The sequence below is a fragment of the Cebus imitator genome, unplaced genomic scaffold (assembly GCF_001604975.1).
Source record: "Cebus imitator isolate Cc_AM_T3 unplaced genomic scaffold, Cebus_imitator-1.0 Scaffold391, whole genome shotgun sequence".
Lineage (NCBI taxonomy): Eukaryota > Metazoa > Chordata > Mammalia > Primates > Cebidae > Cebus > Cebus imitator.
The window spans coordinates 2,420,231-2,435,645 of record NW_016107706.1 but is presented as its reverse complement, the minus strand read 5'-3'; the positions used below and the strand labels follow the sequence as shown (position 1 = coordinate 2,435,645).

The window sequence follows — 15,415 nt, the reverse complement described above, 5'->3', positions numbered from 1 at the left end:
TAGTAGAGACGGGGTTTCACCATGTTGACCAGGATGGTCTCGATCTCTTGACCTCGTGATCCACCCACCTCGGCCTCCCAAAGTGCTGGGATTACAGGCTTGAGCCACCGTGCCCAGCTCAGCTAATTTTTTTTTGTATTTTTAGTAGAAACGGGGTTTCACGATGTTGGTTGGCCAGGCTGGTCCCAAACTCCTGACCTCAAGTGATCCACCCTTCTCAGCCTCCCAAGTGCTGGGATTACAGGCATGAGTCACCGTGCCTGGCCAACATTTATTAACCCTCAAAATAGTGATAGAGCCCAAGGAAGTGTGAACATTGGAATGTGTGTTGTTTTCCAGGCTGGTAATGCCCCCACTTTCCTCTCACAGATGCTGGGACCTGTGGCAAGACTGACTAAACCTGGGGCCGGGGGTGTGGGAGCAGAGGGTGATTCCCGGAGAAAGCCCAGCAAGTCACCCAGCAGAGACGGGGCTCCCTCTGTCTGCAGCCCACGTGCACTCCCATAACTAGAACAAATTACCATGGGCTGGGTGGTTTAAACAATAGACATGTATTTCTCACAGTTCTAACGGCTGAGAAGTTCAAGTTCAAGGTGCTGGCAGGTTCAGTTCCTGGGGAGAGCTCTCTTCCTGGTTTGTAGATAACACCTTCTCTATATCTACTTACCTGGCTTTTCCTTGGTGTGTGCGCCTGGAGAGAGGGAGAGAGATTTCTTTGTCTTTCCTCCTGAGTGCACTGATTCCCTCATGAAGGCCTCACCCTCATGACCTCATCTAAACCTAATTACCTCCCAAAGACCTCACCTCCACATACCATCACATGGGGGTTAGCCTTCCAAATATTAATTTGAGGAGTGGTGGGGGGACACAAACATTCAGTGCAGAGGACTTTTCAACACTCTTCCAATCCTAACCACACGCAGGAGAACGTTTCCCATCATGCCAGCATATCTTTAACACTTCTCTATCACTAGCTCGTCTCCCTTTTCAACGAAGACGGAGAAGATCTTATGCTCAGAGGCTTCCACAGGCAGAAGAATTCAGCATTGCTCTGTTTTCATTGTATTCATTTTTACACGTGGACAATTTATAGCACTATCATAGATGGGAATCCACGATCTCTTTTTGGCAAGTGATCCTGGATTCCCATCTATGATAGTGCTATAAATCGTTCTTTTAAAATAATCTTTAAAAGAGTAAGGCAACAAAAATATGAAGCAAATATCCCAGGTGATATAATTTGCAGATGTGGCAGAAATTGGAAAGACGGTAGGTGAGTGAAACTTAGAAAGTCCCGGCTTAAAAGTGTAAATGCAACACTTCCTAAAGAGAGCCTCGGGGGCTGAACAGGAGAAACAGGTCCCTGGCCAGAGTATGTGTCAGGCTTGGTTTTACTGTTAAAGCTGTGTCTGGCCTGACAGTCAGAAAGCTGTGCATAAAACATAAAGCTCCTCATGCAAATGAGCTTCCAGAGGTCACACACTGCAGAAGATGGAAGAGAGCAGTTTAAGTTTGGAATGCCTGCTGATGCCAAATACCACTTCCTTTTTCCCTAGTATGAATTCAGCGTGATCTTTGATACAAGCCACCTGTCTGGGGAAGAGGAAGTTCTCAGCTTCATTGTTACTGCTCAGAGGTAAGGGGGGTTTAAACACTTTTTTCAAAGATAAAAGATTTATGGGACCAGGAAAGGACGTGTCCCGGTCAAGCTTTGATAATTCCCAGGATGCTAAGGAGGAAGAAATAGTTACTCAGTGATAAAGCCTTGAGCCGCTAAGTGGAATTGGATCTCTTGGGGGCCGTGGTTGTCTAGCGCTGCTCGCATAGCCACCTCTGCAGACTGAGCTGAGAGGAACTAGGCATCAGCCACTCAGAGATGATGATTCTACGGCTGAGGAGAGACAGGCCCGGAGGGGTGAGACTCTAGTCCAGGGTCAGTTCCCACTCAGCCGTATATTTCCCAGATCAGACAGATGACCTCTGAAAATTGTCAGGCTGGATCCACTGCTTCTTATGGACATAGGGCTGCATCTCGTGATGGGGAGGGGCAGGGCACCTGCAACCTGAGGGCCTGGCCGAGCCTGTTGGCAGAGTTCCCAAGAGATGCTACTTGAGAGAGGGCTTAACCTGGAAGCCAAGTGGATGGATAGGGAAGGGGATCATGGAATGGCAGCTTCTCCCCTCAGGAGCATGTGCCTGCGCCTTCCAGGATGGCCACCAGTGACTGCGAGGGCCTCTGGGGTGTTACGAGGTACCTTCTCCAGGCCAGATCCAAAATGCCTTGAAGCAGCATGTGGGTAGCACTTGGCTGGCGACTTCAGTGGAGGGAGGGGCATTTGGGTGGGTGTACAGGGAGACACAAGGTTTGATTGGGGTGGTGGTTGGACACCCAAGGCAGCCTTTTCATTTTCACTTGGAAATAAACTTAACAGAAGTGTTGCAATAATAGCGCAAGGAGCTGCTATATGCCCTTTACCCAGATTCGCCCAGTGCTCACATTTCATGCCATCTATTTTATCATCCTCTTTCTATATATATATTTTTTTCTTAACCACATGAAAGTAAGTTGCAGAAATCATGCCTCTTGATTCATAAATACTTCAGTGTGCATTCCCAAGAATGGCTGTTCTCTTAAGAAACTGTGGTATAGTTATCAAATTCAGGAAGTTGAACATTGACACTATGCTATTAGCTAATCTGCAGTTTATGTTCTGATGATGCCAGTTGTCTCAGCGTCTTTTTAGCCACTTCTTTTTACTGGTTGACAAGACTTGGTAATTTTCTATTCACACTGCTTTCAAGATCACGCAATTTACATTCACATAAAACATGACTATCATCTAATAGAAACTTATGCAAAGCATAGTTTCTATTATGTGCCCCACTGCACAAATCCAGAAGGGCTTCAGTGGGGAGGTAGCATTTAAACAAAGGAGTCTGTTTTCAGGCTGAAGCAACATGGGCACAGCAGTGAGGGCATCCATGGGGCAAGAAGCACCGTTACACCTGTGTAGGTGGTGGGCACAGGAGTGCACTGGGGATTCACGCACCTTCTCAGAAGAAGAATGGGGAGCACACAAGCACAGTGGGAGGTGGGGCTGAAAGAGGAGCTGGGCTAGACCATGGGGGGCAAAGGTCACCTCAGAAAATCTGGACTATATCCTGATGGCACTGAGAAGCCACTGAGCATTTTTGAAAAGGAGGGTGGCACAGGGCAATAGCTTGGCCCCGAGCATGAGACTGTTGAGTTTGGTAAGGGTGGCAGATGGCCATTCGGACCTGAAGATTCTCATTCTCTTGCCATTTCTTGGATCTGCAGAACACTGGCCTTTGTTGGGCAGACCCATCAATGTGCTCTCTCGGTCCTTCCACACCTGAGGCAGCCTGTGTGCCTGGAAAGGAATGTGACATGGAAGAGATTTCCCTTGTCAAAAAAGAAGATACTTCCTGCCCGCACCTCATTCAGGGCTAATCATGGCAGTCAGAGGGCAGGGAGCCAATCATGCAATCAGGAAAGGTTCATTTGTCAGGATAACATGTCCACACCGCAGCCGTGCTCTGGTTTGGAATGCATGTTAGAATCACCTGGGGAGCCTTCAAAACTATTGATGCCTGATCTACCCCCAAAGACTCGGACCAAATTGGCTTGGGGTGAGACCTGGGCAATGGGGTTTTCGAAGGGGCTCACCAAATTCTAATGAGCAGCCAAGGCTAAGAACCACCGTTTATAATCCCTTTCTCTGCACTGGGCACATTTTCACTCAGTAAATATGTATCGTGCACCTTCTGTTTACCAGTTGCAGTGCTAAATGCTGGGCACATGAGAAAATGACAGTAACCTACTAAATTCAAGAACACCCCCCCGTGTACATTAACAGTGCTGCATAGCTTCAGGAAGCCCTAGGATCTGTAGCTTCGATAATATAAAAACGTCTAATTTCTTACATCACCAACGTTCAGGTGGCCATAGTATCTTTAAATGCACACCAGAATATTTTGGACACTCATTTCAGGCATCGGTGAGGATATGGTCTGACTGCCCCCGAGGGCACCTGCATCACTTGACTCCCTGCTATCACAGAAAGATCCTTAAAGCTCCTTATCTTGAAAACTACCGTTAAAATCTCAACCGTTCCTTTCTTCCGTCACTGCCCTTTGAAGGTCTCTTTGCCTCCTCGTGGATGTAGGAGGACATAAAGTTGAGACTGAGCAGTTTCCAGAGACCTCTCCTCTCGGCAGCCACCAGCCTGGCTTTTGCAGACCACTGGAAAGCATCCCAGCTCATGAACTTTTGGAATGATGGGAAGCCTTTTGATGTTTGACGTCTTTATCTCAACTTTTCAACTTAGCTCATTCTGGAGCAGTCACACGATGACAGATGAGACTGTTGGGCCTGAGCCGGCCAAACAAAGGGCAGGGCAAGACCCAGCAGGATGCTAGGGTGGGGGTGGGAGCGGGCCAGGATGGTGTCTAACTATTCACAGGGCAGTCGCCTTTGGCCTGCCCACAGCAGTGGTCCTGAGGCTTCTGTCGTCCCTTGGGAAAGGAAGGACAAAGAAGTCAGGCTGTGTGGGCACCTGATCCTGCTCTTTTGCATACTGTGGCTGCCCCTGAGGGACTGATGTCACCCCATGTAAGAAGACAGAGGAGGAGCCAGGGCAGAGACTGTGGCCCTGTGGGGTCGGCATCACACAGCACCATTGTTTCAGAACAATAGGAGGGAGAAGGGAAGTGAGAGCTATTTAAGTACTGTTGCCATTTAGCACTTGCTGGGCGGGAGAGGAAGGCAGTGGGGCAGGGCTTGAAGGGGGGCAGAGAGAGGGCGCAGAGCAGACAGGGGCTCAGCAGATGTTCTGGGAATGGCATGGTGGGGAGTGGTCAGGATGAGCTGAGTCTAGCCTCAGCAGGTCTGGGGGACTCTTGTTCCGCCCGTGGAGGGTGAACTTGGGAACCAGCTGTGAGTGCAGGTTCAGGAACATGCACCCAAGAGCCGTGCGTTTTCCCGAAGCAGTCATTTCTCTGGAATGATGATCACAATTCATATTAGAAATTTAATAAAGTAATAAAGGGAAACTAGGTCTTCTCTTTTCTCCTGTTTCTTCTCCTCCCTGCCTTTGCTCCTCCTCCTTCTCACCCCCAAATCTGGCATCAGGAACAGGAGTCACAGCCAAGAGAGCCTTAGTTTCAAGTCTGACCCTGAGCTGGTTGCAACCTCAGCTCTGGTTTGCAGGGGCCTTGGGCAAGTTCCCTGACCTATCGAGCTGCTCCTTACCTATCAAAGGTGGGTGCCCCATCTCCCTCTGGGGCTGCTCTGAGGTCTCAGGTCATGCTGAGAAATGCCTGACATTGTGCCTGGCACATAGTAGCCACTTAACAGCATCCTCACGTCACTTTTCCAGAATGATCTCCGAAGAATCCCCATTCTGTTCTTTGTCACCCGGAGCGGGAGGCCTTATGTGAACCTGCTATAGCCAAGGTCTGTAGCAAGAGTTCCATGATGCTGATAGTGGAAGGTGTGGCCAGGGCCTCTTTCCTGGGCTTGGCTGTCCATGGATGATGGGTGGTCCCTTCAGGTGAGACATAGCTGCTGAAGTCGAGCAACCCCCTTCCTGGCTGCAGTGACCTAACTTCACTGGTCCATTGTTTGTGAAAGAAGCACATACAGAAGTAGAACACACAGGGGGCGTCCTGCCCATAACCCCTCAGCCCTCACCCTTCCCAAACTATCCACTGGAAACTGGGCAGATTCCGGCTCCCAGCACTGGCCACCCTGCTGAGGCTTTCTCTGGCCAGAGCCCACTCACTTGCCTGACAGGCAGGTGCCAGGGGATTCGTCCTCCCCCACCCCCGCCCCAGCAGCAGCAGCTGTTATGAGACAGTGGATAAAGGCCTGGCGCTTATGTTCTCAGCTAGGAAGATGACTCTGCCCCCGGAGTCCCCGTGAGACAGGGCCCTGGCTGCTGACAGTGCAGCCCTCCTGCATGGCGTGCCTTTACTGTCGTCCTTCCTTTGCTGTCTCCCTCTCCACTTCTGCTGGTGTTTCCTGGGCCGCCTCCCGAGTAAACCACTTACACTCACATCTTTGTGTGGAACACAACCAAGACAATAGAGTGGCCTCTATGGATGTGTACAGGGACCACAGACAGAACTGAGGACAGTGAGGTGCCATCTGCCCTTGAGAATGTGGAGATTCAGCTCTAAAGTGGAAGAGTGAAAGCCCACTGCCGGATGGCTCGTGTTGGCCAGCGTTCATTCATTCTCTCCCTGCACAGTGGCAACGTGGAGCGCTCTGAATCCCTGCATGACAACACCCTCACGCTGGTGGTGCCGCTGATGCACGAGGTGGACACGTCCATCACTGGGTGAGTAACCTGGTCCTTCTTGCCACAACACAGGAGTACCCTCCAGTGGAACACTGTGCTTCTCATATCTGCATGTGTAGCCAGCCCAGAGCCAGGAGCTGTGCCACCCCCACTCCCTTCCAGCCTTGAAAAGCTGCAGGAACTCTTACCCTCCTCCCTCCTTTTTTCTCGTCTGTCCCAGCTGCCCACACAACCTGACAGATAACCTGAGAACTTTGATGACAAGCCTAAGCCCCATAGTTTCTTTGAACATTCCATATACCTTTATATACACACATTCCCACCCACCCCAGGTCCTTCAGAGTGCTATACAGTAGCAGGCAGTATGGCTCCTGGGATTGAAATCTCAGCTGGAAGCTGCTGGACCAGAGGTTACCCCTAGGTGTGTCTCCAGCCCTGGCTCCAGGTGGGCCACTTTTGATTATCTCCACGGTCAGTGCTGGCCCTGCTTGTTTCTGTTAACACCCTCTGCAGAGCCAGAGGTGGATTTTCCTGATGTCTATTATGGTCTGGAATGGGCAGGGAACCATCCCAACGGCCACACCATTCGTGTCCACATGAAGTCCACGGCCATTCAGTGCCGCTGGCATTGTTGGAAAGCAGGACCCTGAGCTGTGGTCTGTGGAGACCTGACACAGCCTAGGCCAGCTTTCAGCCTAAGCCCTGACCTGGAAAAATGAGAACTCAGTTTCTTTCCAGCTTCAGAAAACTGAGCGCATGCCTCTTTGATAGTGGGGGAAAAGAGATTTACACAATTAGTTTAGATCAGACGAGGACCCACTGAACCCTTGACCCAGATGCAAGCTGAACTTTCTGGAGGTTTGCAGTTTCTCATTTTTCAGTTTTCACATGCTTCTGGGTCCCAGCCTTGACTAGAAGTGGGAATGCTGATCCGTGGCAGGGAGAGCCAGCCCTGTACTCGCCCACGCTCTGCTGGGAGCCAGTGGAATGAGACTCCAGGCTTTTCTGCTCCTGAGCTCCTGGTATTTTTGGTCATGTTTTTTAAACATGAGGCACTGGTGGAATATATTTGCAAATTAGCATATTTTTGCCCCTGTTCACAGCTCTATTTTTAGCTGTATCATTTATTTACTTGTCTCATCGAAGGCACAGCAAGAATATATCCAGAACCAAGCCCTATCCTTGGGGACAAAGAGAAAACATCCATCCCTGCCCCCCCTCAGATGACACTTGATCATGTAGTCAGGCCTTAGAGGACCTGGTTGGGAGGTGTTAACAGCCCCTGATGAACTCATCAGTTAAACAAATGAGTCAACCTCTGATCTCTCCAGGAACCTGAAACTGTTCTTGCCATTAGGTAATGCTGGGAACTCACTACATTACTAAAATAATGCACTAAACGATGAAAATAGATGAGTTGTTGTCCATTGGGACTTAGTCTCAGAAATCTGACATTGCTGGGTTTAGGTAGAGATGAGTGAGTGGCCTCCGGCATCTGGAACTTGATGTTTGTCTGGGAGTGTCAGTCTGACCTTTGTTTCTTCTCAGGGATTTGTTCATAAAGCAACATGGGTAGTATGGCTGCAAACTGAGCTTGAATTCTTCACACCTCTTAGGTAGCCTCTGAAATCCAAGGGAAAATGCTATCAATGAACAGACTCAGCTTTCAAATGCCTAACTTCTAGTCATCTTGGTAGTCTGACAAATTAAGTTTTTTAAGTGAATTTGTCATAGAGTGGGGTTTAGGATGCCAAATATATATATATATATATATATATATATATATATATTTTTTTTTTTTTTTTTTTTTTTTTTTCGGTCGGAAACGATCGCCTTTATTTTTGGACCGTCTGGAGGGAAGGTCAGGACTGGGCGGGTCCTGCTAGCCTAGGGGGCCTCAGGGTCAGCCACCGGCGGCTCCGGGTCCTCCACGTCGCGGGCGCCCGGGAGCTCCGTTCCGGCCTCTCCCTGGCCGACTCGGACCTCGAGGGCGCTCTGGACCTGCTCCCCGAATATCTCCAGCTCCGCCCTCAGCCCGTCCTCCGCCGCCATGGCGCCCTCGACCTCAGACGGCGAGCGCAGCCGCCGCTCCGCCTCCCGCAGCTTGGCGCGCACCAGCCTTCTCTCCGAGAGCAGCTGCTCCTTGCTCCTCTCCAGGTCACGGATCTCCCGGGCCAGTCGCTGCTCCAGCATCTGCGAGGACAAAGAGGCCTGCCGGTCTGGCTTTCCTCTAGGCTACACGGCCCGCCCCTCTCCCTTTGTGCTTCTCGCTAAGTCTTCAGCTGCATTAGGTCATTCATTCATTCATTCAACTATTTGTTAACTCAATGTGCTGTTTCTGCTGTGGCTGGAGACCCACCCACCTCCCCCTAACTGCTCTCCATGTTTCCAGAAACTTATCAAACTTGAACTCTTCCCACTGTCCTCATCCTCCACTCCCCAGTCTGCGTTCCTCAAAGGTTTCAGGCACAGTCCAGCCTCAGGGCCTTTGCTTCTGCACCCAGATACCTGCACGGTTTCTTCCCTCACTTCCTTCACCACTGAGTTGAGATGTCACTTGCTTAGAGGCCTTTCCACTGATGTTCCACGATCTAGCCACTTAACTTCCTTTGTTGGAGTCTGGGTATGTCCCCACTGTCCCTATCCAGCTCGGGACAGTAAAGACGTGGCCCCTTTGGTCTGCCACCCACTCTCCCTGCCTCAAATGCTGCCTGGTGCAGCCATTGACAGTAGCTGAATGAAGGAATGACCTGATCGTGGCTTTCTCTGGGCTGCCATTTGTCACTACAAGGTGAACATACTCTAGGTGAGCAGGGGGAAAGCAGGATCACAATGGCTACTGCACCCGTCTAGGCAGGTGATGCTGGTTTTGGCAGTGGAGGATGGTGAGATGTAAGCTGATTTCAGATAAAAGCCAAGGGACTGAGTAGGTGGGCAAGAGGAAGCAAGGAATCAAGGACTATCCCGCGGCATTGGGCCTGGGCAGGGGTAAACACTGGGACAGTCAGTGGGACACTAAAGCCAGGGGAGGAGTGGCTTTGGCTGGAGGCGATAATAACTCACATGGAATTCCCAGAGGTCCTTGTGCTGGCCCATCAGATCCTCCAGCTCTCCTTTGACATCCAACCTGGAGGCCGACACCCAGGAATGAGAGAATGAACACAGGCTAGGCCTTACACCCTGAAGGGAGCTCCTCATGCACAGGCCTTCAGATCCTGTCCATGCTCTCGGTGCTTGGAGCCCCTTCATGGGTTTTATCCTCGAAGTTCTGTTATCCTGTAGCACCTCTTCCAACAAAGTCTCCCTGATGCAAGCCCTGCCCCCACTTTCTATACAGTGGCTTGCCAGGCCCCAGGCTTGGGAGTTATCCCACATTCCTCTGTTTGGGACTCTGAAATCTGAAAGGTATGGACAAAACTTTGTTCAATGCACTCTTGCAACATGTGCATCTTGGGAAGGGAAAGAAAACCCTCAGTCAAATTCACGGAATGACCCATCATTCACTCCAGTAGGAGTGGGAGTTGGGATATCTGCTCACAACATTCACCTTTCACTTTTCTCCTGTTCAATGAGAACCTTCATGGGCTTCTGTTGAGAACATCACCCTGTCCATCCTGTCCCCCATGGAATGAACCCTGGCTTCCCAAGAAAGCTTTGTGAGGGGTGTAGTAGTTTAGCACCACAGATTCTAACATCCTGGCTTGAAGCCTGATCTGCTACTTCACTGTGACCCTGAGCAAGTTACTTAACTTCTCTGGGTCTCTGTTTCCTCATATGTAAAATAGTGGTAGTGATGGGAGGGTGACATTAGCCTTTAACTCCTATAATTGTCATTGTGAGGATTAGGTACATAAATGCTCATCAGACAGTGTGAGTAGTGTGGTTTGGTATACACACATTAGCTAACATCAGGTTTCCCCATGCAATTAAAGTCATGGTGCACCGGGATGTGAGACCTCTGGTAACAGGAATGTGCTGAGTAAAGGTTCAGAGGATGAAGAGATGGATGAATACGTGGTTGGACGTACAGTTGATTGGATGTGTGAGTTGCTGGCTGGAGAGACGATAGCTGATTAGAGAAATGATGAGCGGAGGAATAGTGGCTGGAGAGAGAAACAAAGGATTGCTAGAAGAAAGGATTGATGTCTGGATGGTTGAGTGAAGAAATGAATGGCTATGGGAAGAAGAGAGAGAGGATGAATGCATGATTGGATAGATGCAAGATTATTAGGTGGAAGGCTGGAGATAAAATGGCCATCTGGATGGATGATAGAGTTGGGTAGTTGGATAGATGGATGAATGAGTGAGTAGGTGAATGGCTAGATGGGTGGTAGATGAATGGGTGGCAAAGGGATGACTGGGGCCTAAAATAAGCAGACAAATAATCAAGTGCATGGGTACTGAAGGAGCTGGACAGCCAGCAGAGAAAGACAGACTAACACCAGTGGATGGAATATTATTTGATGAAGGAATTAGTAATGAATAATTAAATGAGTAAATTAATCTTAACATGACCATTTAATATCAGAGATAACCAAGGAAGCCTTTTGTCTAGCTGCTCTATTTTATAGAAAGAGAAAATGAGTCATGTCCAAGATTCATTTCCATAGCTCTTGCTCCCTCCTTTTTCAGTTGGGGAATGAGGTGGGGAAGAGCTGAGGCAGGGCCTCTTACCTCTGAGCCTCACTTTCCTTCTCTTGGCAGTGCAGCTGGAGGATCCTCAGTGCCTCTGTGGGGAAGGAATCAAGGAGACCCTTTGAAAGCTCTTGGGGAGTCAGGGTTGACTAGAGGTAATGGGCCCCACATCATGTCAGGCATCGGAGGGCACTGGAAGACCTGGGTGTTTACTCCAAGTAAGGTAGCAACTCAGGGAGAGATCTGTGCAGTGAGAGAAGCTTCCCCCTGACTTAGGGTTCAGTGGGATTCCTCTGGCTGCTCTGAGGAGTATGGACTTTTGTGGGGTGGATGAGTAGAATAAGGAAGACACAGCAACTGGTAAATACCTCGCTTTTTGCTCAAGACCTCCTCTAGGTGCACCTTCTCTCCATTCACTAGAAAACACAATGACACTTTCAGCCTCCAGGTCCCCCCATCCCCATCTCCATTGCAACTTCATGTAAGGGGAAAGTCACACAGATGGTGTAGTACAGCCCCAGGAGACGTGAGGTATCTTCTTGCCTCCCTTGCAACCATCTCCCACAAGGACCAGCTTCTCCCCCACATGCCCACATTCCTTGTAAGTGCTAAAGGAGTGAAGACCCTGAAGAATGTACAAGGTTTACACTGAGGAGAGAGATGATGTACACACACCATGTCAGGTGGACATAAAGGCTCCTAAGAAACAAATCAGGCAGGGGAGTGAGAATGACCAAGAGAGGGCAGGATTCCATTCTTAGATGAGACCATCTAGATAGGCCTGTCAGGGTGAAGTTTGAGCTGAGAGCTGAAAGATGGCATGAGACAGTGAGAGGCAATACAGATTGTGTGGGTTAAGAGCATTGTAGGCAAGGGAACAGCCTGTGCAAAGGCCTTGAGGTGTGTACAGGAACATCCGCAGTGTTCATGGGTCCCTCTTTAGCCCCACTTACAGGAGTCTAATTCCCTATGCAGGGCCTCCTGGAGAGTGCGGGTGTCTCTCAGTTCCTCACTGGATTTCTTTTTTGCTAGACCAAAGAAGGGAAGAAAACACTGTGTGAGTGTGGTCTGTAGCCCTGCTGTTCACTTGCAGATATGACATTGCATATTCATCTGCAAACAGCCCTAGAGGGGCCTAGGTTTTATAGATGAGGAGGTCGATTAATTACAAATCCAGGCCCTTCCTGCTGGCCCCTGCTGGCCAGTCTAGGTCCCCAAGTTTTTACCTTGCTGACGCTCATTAATCCGGTTAATCATGTCCTCTATCTGTGGCTCCAGGCTTCCCTCTGAAGAAAGAAAAGAAGCAATATTGACCCAGAGAAGACTGTGTCTGACTGTCCAAGGCAGATGGAGAAGCACTGTGTCTGCTCCTATCAATTAATAGGCATATACTGAGCGCCTGCTGTGTGTTGAGCTCCGTTAGAGCCCCTTGAAGGGCTTACATTCTGGGTTGGAGAGATGGACATTGAGCAAACAAATAAATGAATTCAGATGGAAGTAACTGCTGTGAGGAGAAATAAAGCGAGGCAAAGTGTTGAGGAGCAAAAGGGTAAAAGGCATGTCTCGAGATATGGAAAGAGGAGAGGGAAGCAGGCCCTGCAGCGTGTGGGGGTAAAGAGTGTGGAGGGGGGACCCATTCCAGGTAGAGTACAACAAGGCAGAAGGAACAAGTGCAAATTCCTTGCAGCAGGAGCCACTGAGGCACATGTCCAAAGTCACAGTGATGGGCTGGTGTGGCTCAAGTCTAGTGAGCAGGTAGAGAGGAGCAGAAGGTGAGGTGGGGTAAGTGGGAAGTGATACCACTCAGGGCATCTTGGGCCATCGTGGAAGCCTTCAGATGTAACTCTGAGTGTGGCGTGAGCCAAGTGAGACGTCCCATCTGCCCCCCTCTGTCAAAAGCCAGGTGGGAAGGGTTGTCAATCTGTCAGTCTGGACTCTGGTACTGGCCTCATCTGAGAAATGAGGAAACAATGCTTTTACACTGATGGTGGCGGCTTGCAAGTTTCCCAGTGACAGGGTGATCACTGTCCCTTTAGGGAGTCACCTCTGACTTCTCATAATCCCTGCCTCAATGCTCTGTATGGAGAATTCCTTCTCATTCCTCTCTGGCTTCAAGGTTGGCAACACAGAACTGGGGCAAAAAGCTGCCCAGCCCTTGCCAGTATCACTGCCGAAGCCTCAGACACACTGAGGTTAATAAACTCAGGCCATGAGTTTTCCAAGGTCACCAACTCCAGCTTCTGTGATTTCCAGGAGAGTGGGTGATCTCCATGGTTCTGATTATGACTGAAAGAAGTCTCTGGGTGGGGGGTCTTTGTTTTACTGGAAATGATCAGTTTGGGTCACTGTATTTCTAGCCCTGCAATCTCTCCCTGATTTTACCCTAGGCAGCAGTCCCATGCACTTCTACTGCAGGCAGCCACAGAATGGGAGAAGGGGAGGCTGCTGCTTTTTTTTGGAATAGACTGATGTTATGCTATTTTGAGAATGGGCTGAGGGTCTAACCTCAAACCTGGCCAGCACTGCCTCAGCTCTGATGTAGGTACTGGGTGCACACTGGCTCCCGGTCTCCCACAAAAAGCAAAGCAAAGTGCAAAACCAACTGCATTGCCATTTGTATGTAAAAAGGGAGGACAAAAATATACGCCCATGAATGCATTTTTTGAAAATCTCTGGAAAGATACTTAAGAATTGAAAAACAATAGCTGCTTGCCTGTGAGTCAAGGAAATGGATGACGCGTATGTGAGGGGGGGGAAGTGGGGTGGGAGGGGGCAACTGGTTTTTCCATTCCTTTAAACTTCTTCAATTTTGAACTGTGGGGTTGTATTCTTGGTTCAAAGAATTAAGAGGGAGAAAGTGCAATGGGATAATTTCCCAAGGTTGCGAGTTGAGGGCGCTGAATTTGAACCACGTCTTTCCGACTTGAAACTCCAGGCTGAGGCACAAAAACAAAGAGACACATGACCTTTCTGCAGCTTTATCACCATTGCCAGCAAGTCTTCAGTCTTCAAAGACTTGGCTTGCCCTGTAGAAACGAAAACCAAAAATTACAGGACCCAATGAGAGTGAGAGGGGACAGAGAAGGGGTGTAGGAAGTCCCAGTGGGCTTTGCAGACACCCGTGGTCTGGGGCTAAGGATGGGATGAAGGACAGGTTTCTATCCAGAGCAGGGCCCCTGTCTCTTGCCCTTGAGGTTTATGGTGTGTGCTAGATAAATCGACCCCTAAGAGTCAGCTTCTCCCAGAGAGGTTAAAAGACGCCGTCACAAACATCCCCTTAATGACACTCAGGGGTGAGACTTTGCTGCTGCTTTGGTTTAAGATCCTTATGAAGTTCTAACCAGAGCAATAGGGCAGGAATATTTCATATGAATTTCTTTGAAATAATTATAGACCATAATTTATAAATTCTTAATGAACTGATAGATCTAGGTAACAGTTATTAATGGCTGCTAACATCAAAGAAAGACAACTAGATATTATGAGCCTCTTTTTTTTTTAATCTTGCAGCTCCAGCTCAAAGGATTTTTTTTGGAGATGGATTATCAGTCTGTCGCCCAGGCTGGAGTGCAGTGGCACGATCTCGGCTCACTGCAGCCTTTACCTCCCAGGTTCAAGTAATGCTCCTGCCTCAGACTCCCAAGTAGCTGGGATTATAGGTGTGCACCACCACGCCCAGCTAATTTTTGTATCTTGAGTAGAGACAGGGTTTCACCATGTTGGACCTCGTGATCCGCCCGCCTTAGTTGCCCAAAGTGCTGGGATTACAGGCGTGAACCACTGCATCTGGCTAGGATTTTTGTTTTTATTTTTAATATAGAGAGTTTATTTCAGCTAAATTTGAGGACTGCAGCTCAGGATGCACTTACAAGCTGCCTTGGGGAGTGATCCCTATGAGCCTCTAGAGGAAAGAACACAACACGGCCGATGAAGGATTTTTGCCCCAAAACCCCCATAAAAAAACAAAAAACCCTGATGGAATCTCATCAGGTTTCCACATCGAAATACTAATTTGGAGGAAATACAAAGGGCAGGAAAACACATTAAATCACCCCACTGGGGATGTGCTCAGCATCATGTGGACTGTGAGAAACTCCACAGGAAAACCTGGTTTCTTCAACAAATAAGTTGTAAAGAAGAAAATGAGGGAGAGGGAAAATCCTATAGATTAAAAAAGACTTGAGGCATTTATCAATCAATTAAATGAGCAGAACCTTATTTGAATCCTGATTCACCACACTTTTCACCATATATATTTCTATGTATATATGTATGTGTATGTGTGTGTGTGTGTATATATATATATATATACACTTTATGTATATTTTAACATGAGCCTGTGTTACTTTTAACATTCAAACAAGAAAAATCACAGGAAAATATTAACATTCAAAAAAAATCCGAAAGTCTTGAAATCAATGGTAAAGGTCAAATCTCAGTGACCCACTCATCTCCAA

General features: G+C 48.7%; 2 protein-coding genes across 4 annotated transcripts in view; one reads left to right on the top strand and one right to left on the bottom strand.

The window, feature by feature from the left end:
- The window catches only part of ITGA9 (integrin subunit alpha 9), a 368,469-nt gene that overhangs the window by 274,546 nt on the left and 78,508 nt on the right, over positions 1–15,415 (top strand). For all 3 annotated transcript variants that reach the window (XM_017508435.1, XM_017508440.2, XM_017508439.2), the window contains 2 exons: positions 1,557–1,636; positions 6,273–6,362. In XM_017508435.1, the coding sequence (XP_017363924.1) occupies positions 1,557–1,636; positions 6,273–6,362 (170 nt within the window). The remainder of the gene's footprint in view (positions 1–1,556; positions 1,637–6,272; positions 6,363–15,415) is intronic.
- Positions 8,141–12,215, bottom strand: LOC108289121 (synaptonemal complex central element protein 1-like). The gene is made up of 5 exons (XM_037731335.1): positions 12,185–12,215; positions 11,327–11,374; positions 10,998–11,052; positions 9,387–9,450; positions 8,141–8,516 (listed from the first exon to the last, which is right to left on the bottom strand). The coding sequence occupies exons 1-5, from the start codon at positions 12,213–12,215 to the stop codon at positions 8,211–8,213; spliced, it is 504 nt and encodes a 167-aa protein (XP_037587263.1). The 3' UTR covers positions 8,141–8,210.

Bases quoted from the DNA above. Each gene is read 5' to 3' on its own strand.
- LOC108289121 (XM_037731335.1), bottom strand. From the start codon at position 12,215: ATGATTAACCGGATTAATGAGCGTCAGCAAG. The intron at 11,375-12,184 runs GTAAAAACTTGG...TGTGTTTTCTAG, and splicing joins GATTAATGAGCGTCAGCAAG to TGAATGGAGAGAAGGTGCAC. The intron at 8,517-9,386 runs GTGAGTTATTAT...TTGTCCTCGCAG, and splicing joins AGGACCTCTGGGAATTCCAT to ATGCTGGAGCAGCGACTGGC.